At 42.6% G+C, this 23,829-nt stretch overlaps 2 protein-coding genes across 3 annotated transcripts; one reads left to right on the top strand and one right to left on the bottom strand.

The window, feature by feature from the left end:
* Positions 1 to 326: 326 nt before the first annotated feature.
* On the top strand, positions 327 to 12,578 carry LOC144530829 (ADP-ribosylation factor-binding protein GGA1-like). Of its 2 annotated transcripts, none has more exons than XM_078270595.1 (17): positions 327 to 435; positions 1,415 to 1,499; positions 2,085 to 2,160; positions 2,618 to 2,716; positions 2,833 to 2,956; positions 3,489 to 3,589; positions 3,793 to 3,873; positions 4,914 to 5,051; positions 5,160 to 5,241; positions 6,767 to 6,880; positions 7,036 to 7,188; positions 7,289 to 7,362; positions 8,565 to 8,752; positions 9,157 to 9,386; positions 9,487 to 9,656; positions 9,780 to 9,890; positions 10,796 to 11,223. In XM_078270595.1, the coding sequence occupies exons 1-17, from the start codon at positions 393 to 395 to the stop codon at positions 10,802 to 10,804; spliced, it is 1,878 nt and encodes a 625-aa protein (XP_078126721.1). In that variant the 5' UTR covers positions 327 to 392; the 3' UTR covers positions 10,805 to 11,223. The 2 variants fall into 2 exon arrangements, with proteins under 2 accessions (XP_078126721.1, XP_078126722.1); XM_078270596.1 differs by lacking the exon at positions 10,796 to 11,223 and adding an exon at positions 11,254 to 12,578 and having other exon boundaries at positions 328 to 435.
* A 116-nt stretch (positions 12,579 to 12,694) lies between these two features.
* Positions 12,695 to 22,424, bottom strand: LOC144530827 (putative ATP-dependent RNA helicase DDX17). The gene is made up of 13 exons (XM_078270594.1): positions 22,014 to 22,424; positions 21,690 to 21,849; positions 21,425 to 21,521; positions 21,179 to 21,312; positions 21,010 to 21,075; positions 19,662 to 19,803; positions 19,351 to 19,511; positions 19,014 to 19,186; positions 18,677 to 18,787; positions 17,714 to 17,775; positions 17,543 to 17,602; positions 14,430 to 14,666; positions 12,695 to 14,149 (listed from the first exon to the last, which is right to left on the bottom strand). The coding sequence occupies exons 1-13, from the start codon at positions 22,061 to 22,063 to the stop codon at positions 13,650 to 13,652; spliced, it is 1,953 nt and encodes a 650-aa protein (XP_078126720.1). The 5' UTR covers positions 22,064 to 22,424; the 3' UTR covers positions 12,695 to 13,649.
* Positions 22,425 to 23,829: the final 1,405 nt, after the last annotated feature.

Here is a 23,829-nt window from a genome sequence, read left to right as displayed (position 1 = left end):
AAGTGTACCTTGGTTCTAATTAAATGTTCTTTAAATAGTCATATGTTGGTGGTGGAGACGCGAACTAAATGGCCTGCTTTTATTTTGAAAGAATTTGACTCCGGTAGTTTGCTCGCTCGACGCTGGTAACTAATCATAGAAATTGATTTACTAGAACGGTTATTCCATTCAAGTTTACACCATTTATACCGTTCTCTTAATACATCCATGATTTACACTTGATAATCTCGTGTGGTTTACACACTGTATATAAATAGTGTACAAATATATTTAAGATCCTTGATTTGAAATATAAAATGTTTCTTCTATACACTCTAGTTCTGTGTCTCTTCTGCCATTACGTGCCCCTGCGTCCGTCGCGAGACCGACGCACATACATAAATCTCGCAGTGATGGCTGCGCCGCCCGATACTGAGAGTTTGGAGTCTCGTATCAGTGAGTATTTCAAACTTAACGTTATTCTACCGAGCAAGTGTTATCTGGACAACCGGACACTCACAAATTATTATCCGCGAGTTGTTGTAGATGAGATGACAGCACACCACACGTGTCCCAGCAGAGGGGGCTCGGATGCTAACGTTAGCTCCGGAGCTGCTGTGCCTGCCAGCTGTCAACACACAACACAGGCTAACTTACACAGCCAGCTGTAGCTAGCTTTAGCTTTGCGGCTCGATGGCTTAACTAGGTAGTGGGCGACAAGTTCACGGGATGGGGGGAAGCAATATTAGTCACAGAGGTTAGATTATGATTACTGCATAGCTATGGCCTCGTAAGAAAGTTCTAGACGAGCGACACAGTGACACAGTGTGACTACCGACAGCAAGCTAGCCACCGTGACTATTAGCACCTGCCCTATATATTTCTCTGCACTTTGGCATGCTGGGGTTATGTGACAGAATTTTAATTTGAAACCATGGAGTCACCCGGGAAGCATGTAACGTTAGGCTTTATTGTGAAAAGCTTAAACATTTTGACTCAACATATCCATCTATAAAAAAGCTATTTTGGGTATAAATATTGATGCGCTCATTCAATTTTTAATCTAAAAGAGAAAATGAACAACATACACACAGTTGCCAGCTTAGCTAACGTTACTGCTAGCTCAAAAAATACCAACAGAAAAATAATAATACATAAGTTGTGCAATAAACCCTAGGTTATAATGCTTTAGTTGGGGTTCTGTTGAATTATATTCAGAGGTGTTTCAAAAATGTGGAACCCCAGTTGATAGAAAAAGACTGCATTCGTTTTAGATAGAGCAGCTGACTGTCTGAACAGGTAGACAGGTACATGATTACCAACACCTCAGACATATGTATTCTAATACCAGAATAATAACATTGATATAATGCAGTGAAGCTGAACTAACACGTATCTCCTCTGTTGTCTTGCATCCAATTTTCTAACATTTCAGACAGAGCCACAAACCCACTGAACAGACACGAAGACTGGAGTAGCATCCATGCCTTCTGTGACCAGCTCAACAATGATTTGGAGGGGTAAGAGGACATTGTTTTTGTGCTTCATACATTAATTATGGTCCGATTGTTGCTGAGCCAAGTCCATTAATCCTGGAGATCCCAGCTGTGGTTGTTTTCCCAAAAATCAATGAAACCCTTCCTGTTTAACTAAACTGAACTGTGAATGTAAATTCACACATGTACAGTATTCAATTCAATACCTGCATGTGCAAAATACAAATCATACTCATCTCTGTACATTAGGCCTGTAAAGATTTTTAAAAAGCACAAACATTTATTTTTTAGATGTGAACAATGTTCAAGTTGTCTGTCGGGTTATTTGGTTGCATAATAATGGGAAATTGAACACACCTGACATTTTTCAGCAGTCATTCTCAACTATTGTAGAACTCATTAATCTGATTCATTAATTGATAGTGTTAATTTTACATTAAAAACACTAAAAACTGTTTTTTATTCCACAGTATAATAGTAAAACAGGGAAATATTAGCTATTGATATCTTGCTCAGCACTACTTGCAGCACAGTTGATCCCCGCTTGCATTCGCTCACTTCCCCTCAACTGCTCTGGACATTCAGTTTGGTTTGTGACTTGTGTTCCAGACCTCAGCTGGCCACCAGGCTCCTGGCCCACAAGATCCAGTCCCCACAGGAGTGGGAGGCCATGCAGGCCCTGCTGGTGAGTTCAGATCTGACCCAGAATCAGCTGCCTCTGTACTGCTAATCCTACTTTTTAGTGCAAATGTTTAGTTTTTCTTCTTCTACTTTACAAAGCCTCTACTAATTTTCTACCCCACTAATTGTACGGATATTACAATTTTGGTTTTTAGATTTCTTATTGTTTTACTGCTTTAAGATTTCAACTTTTGGCAGATTTCATCCACACATTATCTAAGGGCTCCCAAAACCAATATGCATCAAACCCTAAATCAGAAGCATGTAGTAGATGATAATGTTAGATGTTAAAATGAGTCTGTGTTCCTCATTATATTGTCAGGACTATACAGTAATGTAACAGAAAGAAACCTAAATTCACCTTAACGGTTTGTCTAAATATGGTTTAAATAGTTTTAAGTGACATTTTAGAGCATGATGTTGCAGTTTTCAAATAGTTTAATTTTTATTTTCTCGTCTAGGTTCTGGAGACGTGTATGAAAAACTGTGGGAAAAGGTTTCACAGTGAAGTGGGCAAGTTCCGTTTTCTCAATGAACTCATCAAAGTAGTTTCTCCAAAGGTAAGACTTTCTGTGTGTGTCTTATGTTTTTGACAGTTTTTATTTTATTTTTGTCAATCACGTCTGTTGTGTGTAAATCTCTCGGTTGTTTGTCCTCAATCCCCCCCCCCACTCAGTACCTGGGCTCCCGGTCGCCAGAGCCAGTAAAAAAGAAGGTTTTGGAGTTGATCTTTAGCTGGACTTTGGGGTTACCCGAGGAGGCCAAGATCTCAGATGCCTATCAGATGCTAAAGAAACAAGGTGGGAGGCTAACTTCTAAAGTTGTTTGGAGGGGATGAAAGGTTGCAGCCATAGTCACTTTTTAAAGCTTTAGTGTGTTACTTTTTGATATTTAATGAACGTCCGTTACATTCAAGCCATTGCCAAATGAGTTGCTACAAAGTTAATTAAGACTATCAGCTCCACACAACTCTCTCTGGATTTCTCAGTATGACTATGTTCAGAAGATTGTGGCGTCCGGTGACTTTCACACGCAGAAACTCGAGTGAAGATAATGACCTCTTCTGAAGAGTTTTTTTTTTTTTAAATCCTGGCTACTAGCAATTGTGTGTGTGTGTGTGAGATCTGGAGACTTGTATCATGTGGTTGTTGTCATTACTTAGAATCCTTCATGGGGGTGACAGAAACTACGCACTATAGCTTTAAGATTAACTTTGTTAAATCTTTTACATAGTAATAATGGCTAAAGCAACAAACAATAATTACAGTGATGAGTAATGACTGGAAGCATTTAACTCCTTTTTCTTTTTCATATTCTGTGTTTGTAAATCAGGTATTATTAAACAAGACCCAGAGCTCCCACCTGACAAACTACTGAACCTTCCTCCACCCAGACCCAAGAATGCGATTTTTGAGGACGAGGAGAAGTCCAAAGTAAAGACTCGTCTGTTAAAAGAAAAATAATCACAATAATAAAAAGATGCTTTCCAAACACGAGAATAAATGTGACCTGAGCTAGTTTCCTACCCACCGTGCATGCTGTCATGATTGTGCTCGTATTCCCCTTTTGGGATTTCTGAATTCTCTTGACTCATTTTCACCATGGGAACTCTGCCTGTCTCTGCCTGCTTTGTCAGATGTTGTCTCGCCTGTTGAATAGCTCGCACCCTGATGACCTAAAAGCTGCCAACAAACTCATCAAGGAAATGGTCCAAGAGGTAAACCTGTTTCCTTCTCCTCCTTCCTAACTCCTTTTTTATAAATTGCACCTTCTGTTCTACATAAACTGCACCTTCACTTTTTGTCTCTTGTGGGATTTTTAGGAAAAGGAGTTAAATACCAGAGTGCTACACTCATGGCAGAAACATTAGCTACTGTAATTGAGGACGTGGGTTGGTTGCCTTGGAGGGTGTTGTGTGTCACTAGCAGAGTAGTTTTCTAATGGCCTCTACCTGACCTTGCTGTACCTCCCCATTCGTGCCTTTAGATTATTTTTTGGGGCATTTTTAGGCCTTTATTTCCACAGGACAGATGAAGACATGAAAGGGGAGAGAGAGAGGGAATGACATGCAGCAAAGGGTCGGAGTCGAACCCGCAGCGTCGAGGAGTAAACCTCTATCTACACTACCGTCAAAAGTTTGGGGTCATTTATAAATGTCCATTCCACTCCATTACAGACAGAATACCAGCTGAGATCAGTTGCATTGTTTTTTTTAACCAGGGCAGCAGTTTTCAGATTACATTATGTGTTTACATAATTGCAAAAGGGTTCTCCAATGTTGTAGACAGAAGTGGCTGATCTTTAATGCAATATCTGCATCGCCCATTATCAGCAACCATTCAGCCAATGCTCCAAAGGCTCATTCTGTTTACTAATCTATCATTTTAAAAGGCTAACTGAGAAAACATTGGAGAACCCTTTTGTAATTATGTAAGCACATAATGTAATCTGAAAACTGCTGCCCTGATTAAAAAATCAATGCTACCGATACTGCTACTCAGCTGGTATTCTGTCTGTAATGGAGTGGAATGGAAATTTTTGACCGGTAGTGTATGTGCACCTGCTCTACCAACTGAGATAACCCGGCCACCCCATTCGTGCCTTTGGCTATGTTTTTGTGTTGCTATTTTAGGTTTCAGCAGCTTGCTTGATGCATGTATCATTTTCATACACAACATGCACGTTTGTGGTCACCCCCTGCTACGTGTGCCGTCTGATTTTTTTTTATTTATTTTTTTTGTCTCTCGTCTGTCGCAGGATCAGAAGCGAGCAGAGAAAGTGTCAAAGCGGGTGAACACCATTCAGGAGGTGAAGGAAAGCGTCACTTTGCTCTCTCAGCTTCTGCAGGACTACGACAGCACCGCCGACAATCAGAGCAACGCCGAACTCTTACAGGTGAACTGAAAGACGCTTTTGATCGGAGGGAGAGCCAGACCATTCAGTGTATGGAGGCAGGAATTCGATTTGAAGGTATTTAATATGGTGTGTTGTGTGTGTGGTCAGGACCTGTACCAGCGCTGTGAGAAAATGAGACCAACACTGTTCAGACTGGCAAGTGATACGGAGGACAACGACGAGGCTCTGGGTGAGTATTACTTTTATTCATCTGCCGTTATTTATCATGAAAAAAGGAATGACCCCTCCTTGTTTATTTGCTGCAGAAATGTCTTTAGCGCTAATAGTCCTCAGCAGGCAGAGAAAGACGCAAAAGGTAAATTTATAGCAACGTTAAACTGGTGTTTTTTATCCTCCATCTTAGAGGCCTCCAACAAGACACTAAACTCGGCCTTCCTTGTTCTTTCAAAGTTGTGTCTGATAAGAGCGCCAGAGACGCGCCCACAATAAAAAAAACTAAACATAAGAGCTATTAATCATTAAAAGCTGATGCCAATCAGTGTTAAAGTGCTCATATTATGCTTTTTGGCTTTTCCCCTTTCCTTTATTGTGTTATACATCTTTTTTGTGCATGTTATAGGTTTACAAAGTGAAAAAGCCCAAAGTCCCCCCCCCAAAGGGACTTACCATCTCCAACAGAAAACACTGTTCACAAACTGCTCCAAACAGCTCTATTGTAGTCCAGCCTTTACTTCAGAGACAAACGTGGTCACTTTGGAACACATGTTATAATGCTCGCCTAGCTGCTAGCGTGGCACGCCCTCATACTCTGCTTCTGACTGGCTAGTAGTCCTTACCTAGGTACTGTCAGGGCACGCCCTCATACTCTGCTTCTGACTGGCTAGTAGTCCTTACCTAGGTACTGTCAGGGCACGCCCTCATACTCTGCTTCTGACTGGCTAGTAGTCCTTACCTAGGTACTGTCAGGGCACGCCCTCATACTCTGCTTCTGACTGGCTAGTAGTCCTTACCTAGGTACTGTCAGGGCACGCCCTCATACTCTGCTTCTGACTGGCTAGTAGTGCTGATCTAGGCACTGCGCATGTGCGACTCTCAGCAAAGATGGAACAGAAGCGAGATGTCTCACTCTGTAGCTAAAACGGAGAGCTCAACACACAGGGTGAAAAGAGGAGCTGCCGCAATGTGCAGTACAACAAATATATGGTGTAAACATATTCTGATATAACCTCTAAATACAATTATGAACCTGAAAATGAGCATTCATTACCACACTCTTTACATACTACACATTAAGTGTCTTTACGGTCTTTGTCCTGCATGAATCTTTGATATCCAGGACCGCCGTTTTCTTTAATTATTTCACGAGCCATTTGCAATTCACTGTAAAATATTGAAAAATACAGATAATCAACTTGGTTGGATAGTTACAGTTGGCTTATTGGAGAAACTTTGCGTTTACTTCTCCTCTCAAGTCCATAGAGCTGCTGAGGTTCACCGTATTCCCTAGTATCCTTTTTTTTGGGGAAACCCAGTGCTGGTTTTTACCAAATCTCGTATTGAATATGTTTAAGCAATGTTCCTTTACTTCTGCTTGAAAGATTTTTGCATAAAACATTTTTTTGTGTTCTGATTTGGTTTGGCTCTCTAATTTCTAAGCTCTAGTCCACCCCGCTGCCCAGCAGGACAGACGTCACTTCTGACTTTTCTTGGAACACTGAAAACAATAAGGAGTATTTTCTCATGTCTTTCCACAGCGGAGATCCTGCAGGCCAACGACAGCCTGACTCACATCATCAACCAGTACAAACAGCAGGTGAAGGGGGAAATAGTAAACGGCAACAACACATTAAACGCACAGAAACAAACAGGTGGGTGAAGCACTGAGCACAGAAACGCATTACTCATCACCATCGGTCTACAACCGGTTTTTTTTAATGCAGAAACATTTGTAGATTTAAAACTTCCTGGTGTTTTTGTTTTTTTGTTTTTTTTAAATCAACTGGCTTAAATCCATGTCTCACAGGAGGAGGGACGGCACTGCTGGATCTGTCAGGATTGGACACGTCACCACAGTCGCCTCCGTCCTTCCCAGAGTTCCCCACTCCAACAGACAGCCTCAACGCCCCCTCGCAGGAGATGGGGATCAGTCTCCTCGACGACGAGCTCATGTCACTCGGTAACCGCCCGTCAGACACCAATACGTCGTATGCAGAATATTAATAGAGATTGTGTGGAGTTCTCTTGGACCACAGTCCTAAATAGTGCTGCTCCAACAGGTTTAAGTGAAGGAACACACGCCTCCAACCCTCACTCCCAGCCTGAGGACTCCACAGCCTGGGACTCCTTCCAGGTATTATTATTATTATTATTATTATTATTAGTTACACTGACGTCATTTGTCAAACGCACTTCTTCACAACTTCTTTATAAAATTCAAGGCAATGGGCATCATCGCTTTTAAAATGTGCCGTAAGTGATGCTGTGCAAAGATTGTTGATATCTGATAACAGACATCACATCACCTGCACTAACTGCAACTTGCACAATAGGTTTGTTTACCTACAGCTTTATCAATACTATTTAAACAGTTGTACAGTTTTTATTCCCAATTTATAGATATTTTAAACTTATATTCTATCCTATTATTTTCATGTATATTGTATCCTTTTACTTCATGTGTGTGATATTTTTGCTGCTGCAACACCGGAGTCGATCCATCCATCCATCCATCCATCCATCCATCCCTCCCCCCCCCCCCCCCCCCCCCCTTCAGAAGCTCTGCCCCCCAGATATGTGGACGTGCATTGTTATAGCGACCAGTGAAACACTTCTGCCAGTATCTCTGCTGACTAAACGAAATATGTCCGAATCGATGTTGGCTCACGTTAGGTTGTGGATTAGCAAACTGTCACTAGTTCGGTAAAGCCAGCCAGTTGGCAGCAGCCATCACAAACAATAGCAAACGGACGAGGTTAAACTGACCTGTTGAAAACGGCAAACAGTGAAACCGCAGGGCAACGTTACTCACTTGTCCATCAGGAAGAGAGCCCTCATCAGTTTCCATTCCTTTGAAATCTCGGGAGGCTTCTGCCTTTCCCGGTTCACATTGACACGAGGCCTCCCCTATCACTCGCTTGCACAAGCAACTGGCACCGCCTGTTGCTGATTGGCTGGAATAGTGTTGTTTGGCTTGTGCGCACCTTTCTGTTTGTCTGGCATTTACACAGCCAGGGCTGTGTAGGAACACCAGATTTAGTTTTTTATTTTTTCTCACACAAACCCAACTGGCTGTGCGGACTGATAGATCTGAGCTGCTTAGCTCCAGCCGTCTTAAATAGGAAACAGAAGGCAATCAGGCAGAGTGGAATCAGGTGTGGCTGATCCTCCCGCCACACCTCGCCACTTGGACTGCCTCCTTATCACCTGCAGGGAAAAATACCCAGGAGCCACCCACAGAGTGGGTCATCACACTTACTATACCTTTTTAATACAGCTCCAGTATAATCAACAAGACATCTGTACCACTATTTAACTCTCGCTTTCTACTTGCAGTCCTCTGACAGCATAGACACAGACATCCCAGCAGCACCCAGTCTCCTCCTGAGTCCAGACCCGCCCTCCTACTCTCAGCCCCTCTCGTCTGGCTCCACCCCCGGGAACTCGGCCCTGGACGAGCTGGAGCTGCTGGGAAAGACACTGATGCAGCAGTCCCTGCCTCCAGAGGGCCTGCAGGTCAAATGGTATTTAACTTGCACTACTGTCACATTACTGTGGGGAAATAACCTCACGTTTTGATATGCTTGTCTGCGTGTGTAGTTTAAATAGATTATTGCAGTAGCAGGATTTCTGTTTTCAAACATCGGACACTCCTAGAACCCAGCTACTGCACTCTATACTGATGGGAGAAACAACAGCTATCTGCTTTGACTTTTTACTCCTCACATTTTCATTCTGGCTGTTGTTTAGGTAGCTCTTGGTTGCCTACATGGCTCAAAATGCCCCTTAGAGGTTTTGTCTCCTTATGCACTTAGTTAAAGGGGGATTCGTAACATTTTCAGTTTCACAACCGTCCACACAGTTACATTTGTAAAGCTTCAATTAAAAAGCGCGCACACAAATGAATTGTTCATGTATCCGTTTTCAGGGACAAGCAGCAGTGCAAACCAACTCTGAGAGATCTCCAGAGCAAGTCTGGCCACAACATTACCCCGAACCCCATCCCAACCTTCGCCGCTGAACATCCGCCACCTCTCCCCAACTCTCAGCCCAGCCCTGCAGTCACGTTGCTGGATATGTCCCCCACTCACAATGACACTCCTTCTGCAGAAGTCACCCTGACTGATGTTTTTGTACCGCTAGAATCCATTAAGCCCAGTAAGTGAGCTTGATGGCTTCATGCTTCTGTGCACCTAGAAAGTACAGAATTGTTATATGCTCACCTCCTCTATCTCTCTCTGTCCTTTTCTCTCTCCAGGTAGTCTGTTACCCGTGACTGTGTTTGACGGACACAGTCTGCGGGTTCTCTTTCACTTTGCTCGCGACTCGCCTCCGTCTCGTCCCGATGTGCTGGTGGTGATCATCTCCATGCTGTCATCTGCTCCCGTCCCCGTCACAGACATAAACTTCCACACCACGGCTCCAAAGGTCAGCAGTAAGACACCTCAAGGCCTTCGTCTCCCATTAGATACAGTTGTTACTGAACCACTGCAGCCGATTAACTGTCTCCGTAAAGAAAGAATGTTGTTTGATTTCATTTCTCAACTGTAGTCTATGGCAGTGAAGCTGCAGCCCCCATCAGGAACAGAGCTCCCAGCTTTCAACCCCATCCTTCCTCCTGCTGCTGTCACACAGATCCTGCTGCTGGCCAACCCAAACAAGGTACGCACACATTTTTACCTATTGTATCTAGACATCGAGTTTCTCCCTTTTTAAAAGAGAGTTCCTGTCGATTTCAACACGTAGCTCTGTTAACTTGTTAATTTGCTGTCAGTAGCGAGAAAAACGAAAACAATCGGTGCTGCCTACACCGTGTTGTCCTCCTGCTAGCGTTAGCACCCAGGAGACTGAAACAGGGCAGGGTTTAAACGTGCTTTTAGCCTCTTAACATGTTCTAAATGTCATTAAAAGTGCCTACCCATGTGAAGTGATTCCTTCCGAGTGAACACAGTGAATCTGACTGCAGTAGATGTGAAAGAAATGCATGAAAGTCGTGCTAATTCAGCTCTGTTTAGTTCCGGTGTCGAGACGGCAAGACGAGTGCTTAGGGACCGTCTACAAACTACAACACTGATAAGAGATACAAAAATATTTTCAAAAATAGGCATATGCTTATTTTTTTTTAAGTACTGTAGCAGGAGACAAGTTATAATTGAGGTAAGTTTGGAGACACTACCTTATTTAATCATTAAATGAATAAATATTTATTTTATTTCGGTTTTGTACTTTGTAGACGGTCCCTAAGCACTCGCTGCTGTAGCAGGAGGATAACACGGTGTAGGCAGCACCGATTGTTTTCGTTTTTCTCGCTACTGACAGCACTCCAAATTTAAAAACAGAGCTACGTGTTGAAATCGACCGAACTCTCCTTTTTAAAAGAACCCTTTTGTGTCTAAACTGTATGAAAATCACCTTCCACTGGACTTAAATTGCTCAAGCAGGACAGTAACCACAAAGTCTTACTTATGAGGGTCAGAGGGTTTCTTATGCTGTACAGATTGTAAAGCCCCTTGATTGGTTGGTTTTGTCAAGTGTTTGTCCTAATGTTATTTCTTTTTCACTGTTAGATACGATAATAGCAGACACTCTGCTGACAACTACAGCATGAAATGGAAAGTCTCTGAAAGGAAATAATCCCTTGAAAAACACACTACCCTGCAAACGTTGTCACTTTACAGTTTTCGTCGCAGGCTGTGACAGTATGTATTGTCAGAATGAGCAGAGTATGTCAAGCTACAGCTCAGCACGACGCTAAGGTGCATTATAAAAAAGTGACACTACCAAGTAGAAGAAGTGACATTGCATACAATACTATATAGAAACAACAATAGAAAAAATACAATAGAAAACTGGAGGGAAAAAAAACAAAAATGCCACTGAAAGGATTTCACCACCTCCGGTCCTGGGAGCTGTGATCAGTCTGTAGTCATCCCTGTTATGTCTCTGAGTAGTGCTTCTGACTCACGACAGTGAGATAAGTACAGAGAACTATAATTTAATCCACCTCTCTTTGTTTGTGCTTCAGGAGAAAGTGCAGCTGCAGTACAGACTAGCCTTCACCATGGGAGAGCAGGAGCACAGTGAGAGCGGCAGTCTAGAACAGTTTCCCCCTCCAGAGACGTGGGGGAACCTATAGCATTTAAACACAACCCCAACCTGACAGACTCTCGCTTTCAGGCTCTAGCTTCCTTCCTAAACCGACTCAACGAGCTGCATACGCCCGGTTTCCTTTTTAAACACATTGTACTTTCTTTAATTGGCATTGATTATTTTTCCTTGGATTACGCTCATGCTCAATCAATGTAACGTGTGTATGCTTTGCTCTAAATGAATCATGTGTGTCTAGGTCTAGTCTGCTGTATGTGGCCGCTTTAAAAACAAACCTGCAACGTGCTTACCCAACGTTGTTGCAGTCTTTTCGTATCGTTTTCTTTTCCTGTTGACAGTGCTACGAAAAAAGAAAACCATATCAAAAGTGTGCATATTTTGGTCTTCTGGTGCGAGTTTGAATCAATTATCAGTTGCGTTTACCCTCACCTCTGCATGCTCTTTCAACATGGGACACAACGCTTGCGAAATCCAGCACACCAAAAGAGAGGACGTAAGCATTACATACACACAGCTCATCTTAGTTTGCAAAACAAAGCTATACTTGATCGTTTTGTGGTGTGTATTTTGTGACGAGTGTAGAGCACTCAATTTCTTTCGCAATGACCGAAGTTCACTTTGATTTGCACGATTATTTTTTGATTGTACTGGTTTCCTGTCTTTTCCTCATCTTGTTAAGAACATTTACTGTAACATGAGGTGTGCATCATCTGCCATATGTGCCTATTTTGCAGTTCTTACATTTAACTTTAACGTGTGTTTGAATGGATTTAGTTTTTCTCATCTGTTACACATCAGTCATATTGTCTGCAGTTTGTCTGAGATACAAATCCGCTACATTATAACCTTAAATTCTTAATATATTCAAAGCATTTTTAGTAGTAGAATAAGTTACATTCTGACTAATCTTTTCTTTAGCTTGTGATTTAAGTTAATATTTCAGCATTTATTGGGTAAAACTGAAACATCATGCAAACTGAGATGAACCCAGGTGCTCTTAGCACACCGTTTGTCTCAAAACATGTTTCACACGTTTCTACAGTCTGCGATGCATGTCAGCCACGCTGAACACTTTCTCCCCCCCACAGGCTCTCAATCACATTCCGCTGCACTAATCTCCAATATGACTGCTTTGTAAATACCAATGATGGCAGTCCTGTTATGTAAATTTGACTTGTGCAAGAGCATAACACTGGTAAACTATTCCAAATGGGTAATAAAGTTGTTTTTTTTTCTTGGTGACCTGAAGGCCTGTTTATTTGTGTTCGGTTTTTCACCACATGAAAACAAAACAATACCTAGAGCTACCATCAGATTCCATGGATGTTAGTGTCAAGGATTTCAAGACCACACAGTGATACATTGCAGAGCTTTATTAAACTGTAAAAATGGGACTTAGTATGTGCTAGGAAAATCTCAATCCATCACTGCTTCAAAGACTTGCCCACACTGGTAATCAACTGAATAAGGTAATCTACAGTAGACTCTGTAAACACACTTGTCTCATTTGTATGTGACTGTAACTCCTGCCATGGATACAAAAGCCCCAGAGTTGCCTCTGTAGAGCCAAAATTAATATCTACGTATCAATATATATGTTCAAAAGAAGGAAAACAAAAAATCCTAATTGTGCTCAAACTACACCAGGATCTCCATATTTTCCTTTAATCAATTCAAATTAATCTTGTAGCTTACAAACCCAAAAATAAAGATATTGAACCTAAAACAGAAACAAGCTTTTATACAAGAATTAACTTCAGCACCTACCTGTGATACACCTAAAGAGGAAAATCAGATACTTCACAAATCCTATGTGACAGCTCACAGAAAGAGGCTCACAATACAAAAACAGCATGTTTGTACAAAAGGATTTTTTTAAAGACCATCATTACAAACTTAGACAAATGACACAGACAAGCTTCTGTCACACTAAATAATTAATGTTGATTAATAAAGAGTCATAAACTAAAGGCGTTGCCCAGCTAATAAACAAACTGGGAACCAGTCTAAATGATTCCATATCGTTGCGTGTGTGTGAGTTCTTGTTTAACTATATTCGTGGGGTCCAAAAACCAGGAGTCCAGTATACTTGTGGGGTCCCGACAGCTTTGTGGGGCCAAAATGCTGGACCCCACAACTTTAAAGGGCTGTCTGAGGGTTAGGGATAGAATTAGGTTAAGGTTAGGTATTTAGTTGTGATGGTTAAGGTTAGGGTAAGGGGCTAGGGAATGAATTATGTCAATGACGGGTCCCCACAAAGACAGTACCACAAACCTGTGTGAGTGAGTGAGTATGACTGATGCACAGATCGCATTACTTTCTGCCTGATGGAGGGGGTGGCTGTGGAGGAGCGAACTGGAACAGCGAGTGCCCCATCAGGCCCATCATGGGCTGGGGAGGGTTGAACTGCTTGGCCATTAGAGGCTGGGGGCCGGCTGAAGAAGGTGGGACCTGCCCTACTCCACCGCCCCCTGACCCAGAGCTGCCCCTAGAGCTGCTGTACTGACTGCTGCTGCTGCTATTGCTGCTGCTGCTGTTATTCTGATACTGGTCGTATGAGCTGGAGCCGTAGCTGCGTCCTCCGTCCCTGCTGCTGCGATCCCTGTGAGACGAGGAAGATGAGGAGGAGCGTTCCCGGTCCCGGCTGCTTCCTCCGCGGCTATCTCGGCCATAGCTGCTGCTACTGCTGCCGCGGCTGTCCTTGGCGCTGCTGCCGCCTCCACCCACAGAACGCATTCGCCGGTCACACGTGTCCTGGTACATCAGGTTGGGATTGTTAGAATTGGAGCTGCCACGAAAACGAAGACGGCCACCTGGAGGGAAGAGAGAGGGAGCACAAACAGCAATCAAACTGCTATGTTTGACTAACAACTACCTCTCTATCAGTCAAGTGTATTTCATGTTCAATTAAGCTGTTGTATGGCATCTTTCACAATACCCTCATACTAAAGACATTAGGAAAGACGAAAACTAGAATTCCCCCCCAAAAACGTCAAAACTGATTCCTCTTTGATGGTGAGATCTCAGCAGCTAAGTTATTTGGCCACCATGTAAAGTATGATGTCATCTAATCCAGCAGAAAGTGCCTCTCACCCCCTCCGCCTCCTCCCCGTCCAGTATCAACTAGCTGCAGCAGTTTGGGATTGATGGCCTGGCGGGCCTCCTCCAGCACCCGGATCAGGTCGCGGGCCTGGCGGAGGTTCCCCGGAGTGAAGAAGGTGTAGGCGGTGCCTTTGTTGGTGCTGCGGGCCGTACGACCGATGCGATGGATGTAGTCCTCCGATGAGTTGGGATAGTCATAATTGATGACAAACTTGACATCCTCCACATCTTTTTGACATTTGAGCCAGTAGTAGTTGAGGACGGGTGGTGCGACGGGATCCGTTACAGGGATGGAAAAGACAAAAACAAAAAGTCAGAACGAGACTTAACACCGCTTGAAAACTGAATCAATGAATTTACTCCATTCATGATTTTTAAGTTTTGTGCCTTTGGAACTGGGAACATTTTAGACAGACAATACCTGCAAGACACCTATATTCCTCTGAAAGCACTCACTTACCTGTTAAATGAGAGAACTGTTTGTACAATACACAATTAAGAAATGAATTTACTTACCATGCCAATTACACAAGAGAGCTATATTTCCAATTATAGTAATAATAAGGGTAACTTGCACACATGCAAATAAGTTACGTGCAGCCAAAGCTACAGATCAACTGGATTAAGTGATGGAGAAAGTTACAGTGGTTTGCTGAAGAATTTGGGAAAAACTAATTTTAAGAAGTGACCCTACAGGCAACCCTTGTGTAAAATACAGATTCGGTGACCTGATGGTTTAGGTATAAGAATCAAATGAAAAATGTTCTTTTAAGAAACAATATCTTTTCATAACAAATTAAAGGTCTGTTTCTCATTACAGTTGACAAAGGGCTGATGATGATGAAGGCTGGCGGAGGAAAAAAAACGGGGAACGGGGGTTGAGGTACTTACCCTGTATTAGAGATTTAGTGATGCGCCCCCCACCCTTACCCTTCACCAGTCCTGGGAGGTCTGCAGGGGTAGGAGGAGAGAGAACAGGACAAAAGCAGTCCCTTCAGCCACCTCGCCACTCCTCCAAAACACTCCCAAAGCTGGAAACTGTCCGGGCCAGAGCTCCAGCTGGACTGTGCTGGGATGGCGTTTTTGGAGACATTACGGCTGAGTTTGTGCGGTTTTTAGCACAAGGTGATGTGGGGAGAGGCCTTACTGGATTCTTTCATGTAAAGGAGCTTGAATTCATGTAAAGGATCGTAAATTCTTGTAAGAACAAATTATTCTGCCATTTCTTACATTAGTGGGTGGCAGTGACAAATAACTTGATTATCTTGATGTAGAGGGGTGGAAGTGGTAGATTTTTTCTCAAAGGCTTTGATTGGAGCGGCTTGTTCCAAATGCCGCCATGGTCACTTCCAGTGGCAGTGATATCAACGAGCCCAGCTTTTCAAGTTTAGTAACAAGAAACAGATACTAAGGAGAAGCCTTGTGGATGTGTTCTGTAAGAGGGATCTGAGAGCGGGCTCTGCCAGGGAATTTGAGTCCTGACAGTTCGTGCTAGTCCTTATGACTAGTTGAAAGCAGGACACACAGTAGATTTGGGGATAGGGGGCAAAGGGACAAAAAGGGCAGGGGTCTGCAATGGTTTAAAGAAAACAACAAGAAGATAATAGAAGACCAGGATAGGAGGTTGAAGGAGTAAGGTTGGTAAAATGAGAGACAGAAGAAAACATTTAAGAAATTAGCAAAAGAGGGTGAGAAGTGATAACCGAGTGAGAAAACGACAGCAGGGAAAAGAGAGATGATGTGTTACAGAGGCAGAGAAATTGAGTGAAAGAAAGGACAGAAAGGAAGAGGAGGTAGGGAAATCGTTTATAGAGAGGTGGCTCCTCCAGGCCAGGACTCCTGCCAGCCAGGACCAGACATGACGTCCGCGGAGGGAGAGGCCGGCCGGCACAGCCAGTGGTGGGGGGTGTCAGGGGCTGGCATCAGGGGGCAGTTCAGAGGGGAGACTCCAGCATAGCCGTCCATGCCCGGCTTTGGCTGCTTTCCACCCTCACTTCCTGGCAGTTGTCTCTTTCTCTGTCTTCTTGTAACGCACCACTGTTTCTCGGCTTCACAAAACGTGAGTATGATCTATCAAACTGATCTGCAGGACCAATTTAGGTAAACATTTTAGTTTAGTTTAGTCAACGTTTGATATTGGGAATGGAAACCTATCTCCTCAAGGACTGTGCAGAATTTTCTTAATCCATATCCGATCAGAATACATAACACGAAAATATTGAAAATGTTAAAAATTCTCTAAGTCTGAGTCTCTGAGTTAATTTAATTAGTGGTGCGTCACTGTGATGATGGCATGGCTGAGGGGGAGCCCACCCTCCTTCATACCCCCCTCTTCGCCCTCTCGACTGACAGCCGCCCCCGACCCTGGATCAAATTTGGAAGCCCAGCAGCACTCCGCGCTCGCACCCCCCCCCTCCCTCGTCGCCCAGACAGCCAGTGTCCTGGAAGGGGGGGGAGAGTTTTTGTTTGTGGGCTCTGTTCTAGGTTTTCAGCGGAGATGGCTGAGTCTGGGACTGATTAATCAGGCCGTCTCTCTCCCCAAGTCAGCTTTCGATTTGTCATGCCTGAGTCCGGCTGCAGGCTCCCGAGGGCCTGTGTGCTTCTAGTTGCCGGAGGAGAGACTTGGAAACAAAAACAAAAAAACAAAGAAAACAAAATGAAAAGAAAACAAATGAACATAGAATTAGGTTAAAGATTGACTGCCATCCTGTAAGGGGCTGCTTCACGAGCCTCACCCCTTACATCGTCACACTTTATTCAACATTATTCCTAGGTTCCTGTTTTTATGCGTTATTCAACAGAACATACAGGAAACCACGCTTCAAATAGGATATACTTCTTAGATACTCATTTTATCTGAGAAGTGTCATATGTTCTTTGGAAGAACATGCGTTTGTTGTTAACTTTTGATCATAAATCTACTTGAATAAACATGCAGTGGAAAGTCTAATCATTATATAATGAGCATTGTTATTATTATTATTATTATTATTATTATTATTATTATTATTATTATACATATTAAATGGTCAAATGTGTACCATATCAGTGCGTGGTTATACTGAGGAAATGATTTACTTTGCACTTGAGCACAGAGGACATACCCAAACCACGTGAGGCCACGTCAGTAGCGATGAGGATGGGAGCTTTGCCGCTACGGAACTCTAAAACACGAGACGAAGAACAGATGATCAGCAGCTGAACATCATCTTAAAAGAGAGAAAAAGGGAACAAAATGCTTGTAGAAGTCACTGTTGTTCAAATGTTTGTGGTACCTGTTAACACCCAGTCTCTCTCTGGCTGGCTCTTGTCGCCATGAATACACATCGCTGGCCATCTAGAAGAGAGACAAGCCCGTTTTCACTTGAATTACCATGTAGATTTGTCCAGTTAATATGATTTTACATTCTCAATCCCCAACATCAAATGCCTGTCTTCCTGTTCCAACTAACATCTGGTTCAGATGCTAAACATGTTGACCAAACTGTATTCATTTCATTTTTTATTTGTTTATTTGAAATAGGGACAGATGCTACCACATAGACATTTGTGCAACAAATCTCCAGTGTACAATAGGGTTGCACTATATTGACAAAATGTGATAATGCCATATCGATTATGAATATTGCGAAATCGATATTAATTTCGATATTTTTAAACATAGGTAAAATTACAAAAGTTATGGGAAAACGCATCAAAATAGATTCATAACAAATAAAAAGTCTTCTTACAACACAAGGTTTATTTCAACTGACGTCATATTGGACTGGTCCAACATGAATAAATAAATAAGGACCATGTCTACAGAACAGGACATGTTTAACTGGTTGGACAGTATAAAATAAATAAAGAGAACGGGACACAACTTTTCTTTCTCTTCTCCGATTTGTTCACACACGTGGTACGCTCCGTAGGGTTTGTCACGTAGCGGACCCGTGAGCTGACGTGCACTGACATGTGCAAGTGGCACGGTAACCGACCAATGAAACATGATCATTATAGCGTTTCAAGCTCTAAATCAAACACAACTAAGCCACACAGCCGACGGACGGGACGCAGCGCTCCACAAACTAAATATTGCATACTTATCGCAACACTTTCGATATAATATTGCGCAACGTGATATCGCGATATCGAGTCGATTTATCATGCATCCCTAAATGTACAGCATTCCAGCATTTACTGCCATTGCTGGTTTCTAATGCCCGCCCCTAGTATAGAACCCCATCATCACTCACCCATCACGTCTCATCCTGCGTGTGAGATCGTCACATCGTTTCTTGGTCTCCACGAAGATGATGGTCTTGTTCTCTTTCTCAGCCATGATCTCCTCCATCAGCTGGAGCAACCTGAGGAAAGAAAACAGAAAAATAAATGACCAGATTTATAATATTTACAAATTATATACATGTATATCCACCTCACTTATCACTTCAAAAAAAAGAGCCCATGGTCATTAATTTAAGGATTAAAAGGGATGGGAAAGAGATCCAGTAAACAGGAATATAATCAAGCAAGGAATTTAACAAAAGGACGAGGGACCTAAATAATACAAACCGTGGCCGGTTTACTTACTTGTGGTCCTTCTCACTATCCATACAGACGTCAACTATCTGAAGGATGTTGTGGTTGGCGCTGAGTTCCAGCGCTCCAACATTGATTTGGACATAGTCTTTCAGAAAGTCCTCTGCCAGCTGGCGAACCTCTTTAGGCCAGGTAGCGCTCCACATCAGGGTCTGTCTGTCGGGCTGAGCAAAGAGCACATCAGATAGACAAAAATAAGTAATGACAGATACTAAAATGAATGCAAAAACACACTAAAACACAATGCATAAGCTGTCAAAGCCAGAATTCCACTGCTGCTAAAACACACTAATAGATTTTCTATAAAAAACAAATGTATGAGCTTTACCCTGATCTGGTCCAGAATCTTGCGAATCTGGGGTTCAAAACCCATATCCAGCATGCGGTCGGCTTCATCCAGAACCAAGTATGTGCAGCGTCGCAGGTTGGTCTTTCCAGCCTCAAGGAAGTCAATCAGACGACCTGGAGTGGCAATACAGATCTCAACACCTAGGAGAGACAAACATAGTACATCACTGACTGATGTAATGTGGATTTCAATCGGAAACAATTGTTATAGCTGACCAAGACAATAAATAAATATATTAGATAGTACTGTGACACAAAACAGTGTTAATGCAAACAGTAAATACTCCTAACCTCTCTCCAGGTCTCTGATTTGAGGTCCCTTGGGAGCACCCCCATACACACAAGTGCTTTTGATGCGGGATGACTTTCCGTAGTCGTATGCCACCTGTTGGACCTGTTGCGCCAGTTCTCTTGTGGGGGCCAGAACCAAGCACTGCAGAGCAGACATATAAGGCCAGAACAATCCACTATTTAGTGTATATTGACACTTCAATGTTGTGTTAAGATGGTCTTAAAGGTCCCATGGCATGAAAATTTCACTTTGAGGTTTTTTAACATTAATATGAGTTCCTCCAGCCTGCCTATGGTCCCCCAGTGGTTATAAATGGCGATAGGTGTAAACCGAGCCCTGGGTATCCTGCTCTGCCTTTGAGAAAATGAAAGCTCAGATGGGCCGATCTGGAATCTTCCTTTTATGACGTCATAAGGGGAAAGGTTACCTCCCCTTTCTCTGCTTTGCCCTCCCAGAGAATTTGGCCCCCCCATGAGAGAGAGAGAGACACCATGGCTTGAAAACAAGCAAAGTGGCAGTTGGTCAAGGCCACACCCCCCATCTCCTCCTCAATAGCATTGATGAAAATTGGCTGTAATTCTGCACCCTGACTGAATTTCGGGAAAGAGACTTCAGATACAGTATTAGGGGACCACTAAGGTCTATATAAAAGAGACTTCAGATACAGTATTAGGGGACCACTAAGGCCTATATAAAAGAGACTTCAGATACAGTATTAGGGGACCACTAAGGCCTATATAAAAGCATCCAAAAAGCAGCATGTCACAGGACCGTTAAAGTGCTCATATTATGCATTTTGGCTTTTCCCCTTTCCTTTATTGTGTTATATATCTTTTTGTGCACGTTATAGGTTTACAAAGTGAAAACGCCCAAAGTCCACCCCAAAGGGACTTACCATCTCCAACAGAAAACACTGTTCACAAGTCCAGCCTTTACTTCCGTGACAAACGTGTGTCATTTTGTAACACGCGTTATAATGCTGACCTAGCTGCTAGTGTGGCACGCCCTCATACTCTGCTTCTGACTGGCTAGTAGTCCTTACCTAGGCTCTGCACATATGCGACTCCCAACAAAGATGGAACAGAAGTGAGATGTCTCACTCTGTAACTAAAACGGAGAGCACAACACACAGGGTGAAAAGAGGAGCTGCAGCACAACAAATATATGGCGTTTTCTGAAAATTAAACCATGTAAATCTATTCTGGGACAACCTCTAAATACAATTATGAACCTGAAAATGAGCATAATATGAGCACTTTAATGTTGTGTTAAGATGATCTTAATATCATTCATCATGCAATATCCAAAAGCAGACTACTTCTTGATTAGTCTTTTCTATTCACGTACAATGGGTCCATCTCCACGCTCCAAGTAGGGCTGATGATTGATGTGCACAATGGCAGGCAGGAGGTACTGAAGAAACAAAAGGAGGGGGGGAGGTCAGTGGATTATGCTGCTGTGTAATTAACCAGTAGGTTATGTATTACATCTTTGCAGAGGAAGACACGTGTCTCACCGATAAGGTCTTCCCAGAGCCGGTCTGAGCAATGCCCACCATGTCTCTCCCGCTGAGGGCCAGAGGGAAACCTTGTGCCTGAATGGCTGTGGGCTCCTTGAAATTCTGCTGCATCAGTACATCCAATACATATTCTAGATGGAGAGGCAGAAAAATAAATATTCTGGTTATTTCTGTACCGACAGATTTAGTTTAGCAGTTGTATTTGCTGTGAATGTGTAGATACCCATGTATCCATGTGCTTACGGGGAAACTGGGCCTGATTGAAGGAAGTGACAGGCTTTGGGCAGCCTGAACCTCTAACTGTGATTTCTTTCTTCCTGCAATACTCCTCAACATCATACTGACAACACAAGACAACAACAGAGTGTGTAAAACCAACAACAGACTTAAACACCAGCAGTGTAAAGCATGTTTACTACACTAGAGTCCCTCTTTTCATGCCCAAAACAAAAGTTTACATTATTAGCTAGATGTACCAGAAGATAAGACTGTGATATTTCGGGAATACCTGGCTCATTCGCTGGATTTCCGGATGTTCAGTATAAAAGTTCTTTTCAAATTTCGGAAGCTCATCCAGGTCCCATCTCTTCTTTCGTAAACGGTCCCCGGGGTTCCCGAACTTTCTACCCGGTGGTGGGCCGCCTCTGCTGGACCCGAAACGAGGGCTCCTGCAACACGACGAGACACACATCGTTTAGCTAGCTTTTACGAAACGTTTTTGTGCTAGAATAGGAACGTTAACACTGTTAATCGCAACAAACGCATCCAAAAACTGATATGACAAGTACAGTTTGAGATAGCTCCCACGATATAACGTTAGCTAGCTGCTTACCCTCTGTCACGGCCACGGTCTCGATCTTTGTCTCCGTAAGAACCTCTCATTTTGAGGACACACGCTCTTCTATGAGAGTTAAATCAGTAATCTCTTTTCTCGGAGACGTTACCTGGCTTTCGCGTATGGTTACCGTTTAAGGCCTTGCTTGAAAATCCCCGTAGCTATATCGGTCGCGCTCTCTATTTAGCCAAATGCTTAACGTTACTTAGAACGCTAACGTTAACTGGATGAAGAAACTGTCAATTTCTTATAGGCTTGTTGAAAGTCAAATGTCACACCAAGCCATGTTTTTAGTTGTGACCAATTTAGACTTAAGTTAAATTGACACAATAACAAGGCGCAGCAAGCTGTAGGCTACTGTTGTTGTTAGCATAGCTCACAGCTTGGAAGCGGAAGCTACTGGCGGGTTGCTTAGGAAGCCCCGCCCCCAAGGTATGATTGACATGCTCATTTGTCTGCTACAGCAAACATATCGCTCTGTAAATCACATGAGTAGAATCTGAAACTAAAAGGGAGAAATTTACATTTGATATTAATTTGGTTTAATGATGGCATCTCCAAGTTTTGTATTGATTGGATGTAATACTGTTAGGTACCCATTACATATTGTTGTGATCATGCTAGTGTCTACAAGCCGTCAAACAAAAACCTGGCAGAAATGTCTCGGTTGGATTTGCATTTTATTTCCTTTTTTTAAACACCGACAGGACCCAATAGAGCATCAAAACAAGAGATAATATTACTAATATACAAATTAAAAAGTGTACAACAGAAATAAAACAGGAGAATATATGAAAATTCAAATATTAAACTAAAGCATTATACCAAGCAATGCCATTAGTGTCATCATTCGTAGCGCTTAGTTTAACTATTTACAACATTCCTTCCCTTCTGGTATAATATTTACTCATTTAATATATATTCAGCTTTGTGACTAACATCCAGCTTTCAAATCATAGTATCAAAGCTATCATTTGATAATGTTTTGAATCAAGATGTTTGAGTTTGATATGCTGTTAACCTGGGGCAGAGTAAAAGGCAGCACATTTCACTTTTTCAAAACTAAGATCAACTCAACTTAACCTTGCCTTTAAGTGAAGCACTACAGGTTCAGTGGGAAGTCAGATACAAAAAGTGGTGTGTTATTAACTGAGTGTAAGAGGTGGCTGGTAGGGTTATGGGTTAGCAGTCACAGCAGAAAACCAACTTTTCAACACTTTAATTATTCTGCTGACTGAATACGATTTTCTCATTAGAAAGTTGAGTGTCCTCTTTTGACGGACGCACATCAATTCGGCTGTTAATTCTTCATCCAGACTACATTCATACTGTTCGTTTACCTGCGGTCAAAAGACTATCTGTAAGTCAATCTGTAAAATGTGTTTAGACTGCACTCACTGTAAGGTAAGAGGGAAAACGAGACAGCAAAAGGATCTACTCAGCTATTATTTCGCTGTGCTCTATCAAACATTTACGATTACGACCACAAGCAGCTTCTTTACTGGCCCCTGCTAAAACGCATATTAAACATCAGTTGATAACGTAGAAACTCTACTAATAGGAAAAACAGAGGATGACAGGCAGCTTGAGGATTTTTTTTCTAACATGCATCACTGCTATAGTGCACCCCTGAACAAATCTAATGCAAAGTATGCATCTTGCATACAACCTTTTAATGCCCATATATTCATTTTCCAGATGTGATTTTAGTCTGATTTAAGGCCCGACACATCTGTCTGTAATGACTGACGCCCTGACTAACGCACTATAGCAGTGACGCCTTTATAAACAATACCAGCAGAGGCAGGGATGA

Source organism: Sander vitreus, chromosome 15 (assembly GCF_031162955.1).
Source record: "Sander vitreus isolate 19-12246 chromosome 15, sanVit1, whole genome shotgun sequence".
In the NCBI taxonomy this organism is placed as follows: domain Eukaryota; kingdom Metazoa; phylum Chordata; class Actinopteri; order Perciformes; family Percidae; genus Sander; species Sander vitreus.
Note: the sequence above shows the minus strand (reverse complement) of the source record. Positions and strands in the feature narration are given on the sequence as shown.

Bases quoted from the DNA above. Each gene is read 5' to 3' on its own strand.
- LOC144530829 (XM_078270596.1), top strand. From the start codon at position 393: ATGGCTGCGCCGCCCGATACTGAGAGTTTGGAGTCTCGTATCA. The intron at 436-1,414 runs GTGAGTATTTCA...CTAACATTTCAG, and splicing joins GAGTTTGGAGTCTCGTATCA to ACAGAGCCACAAACCCACTG. The intron at 7,189-7,288 runs GTAACCGCCCGT...CTGCTCCAACAG, and splicing joins CGACGAGCTCATGTCACTCG to GTTTAAGTGAAGGAACACAC.
- LOC144530827 (XM_078270594.1), bottom strand. From the start codon at position 22,063: ATGAGAGGTTCTTACGGAGACAAAGATCGAGACCGTGGCCGTGACAGA. The intron at 21,850-22,013 runs GTAAGCAGCTAG...GTCGTGTTGCAG, and splicing joins GACCGTGGCCGTGACAGAGG to GAGCCCTCGTTTCGGGTCCA. The intron at 19,804-21,009 runs GTACGTGAATAG...TCTGCTCTGCAG, and splicing joins AGCGTGGAGATGGACCCATT to TGCTTGGTTCTGGCCCCCAC.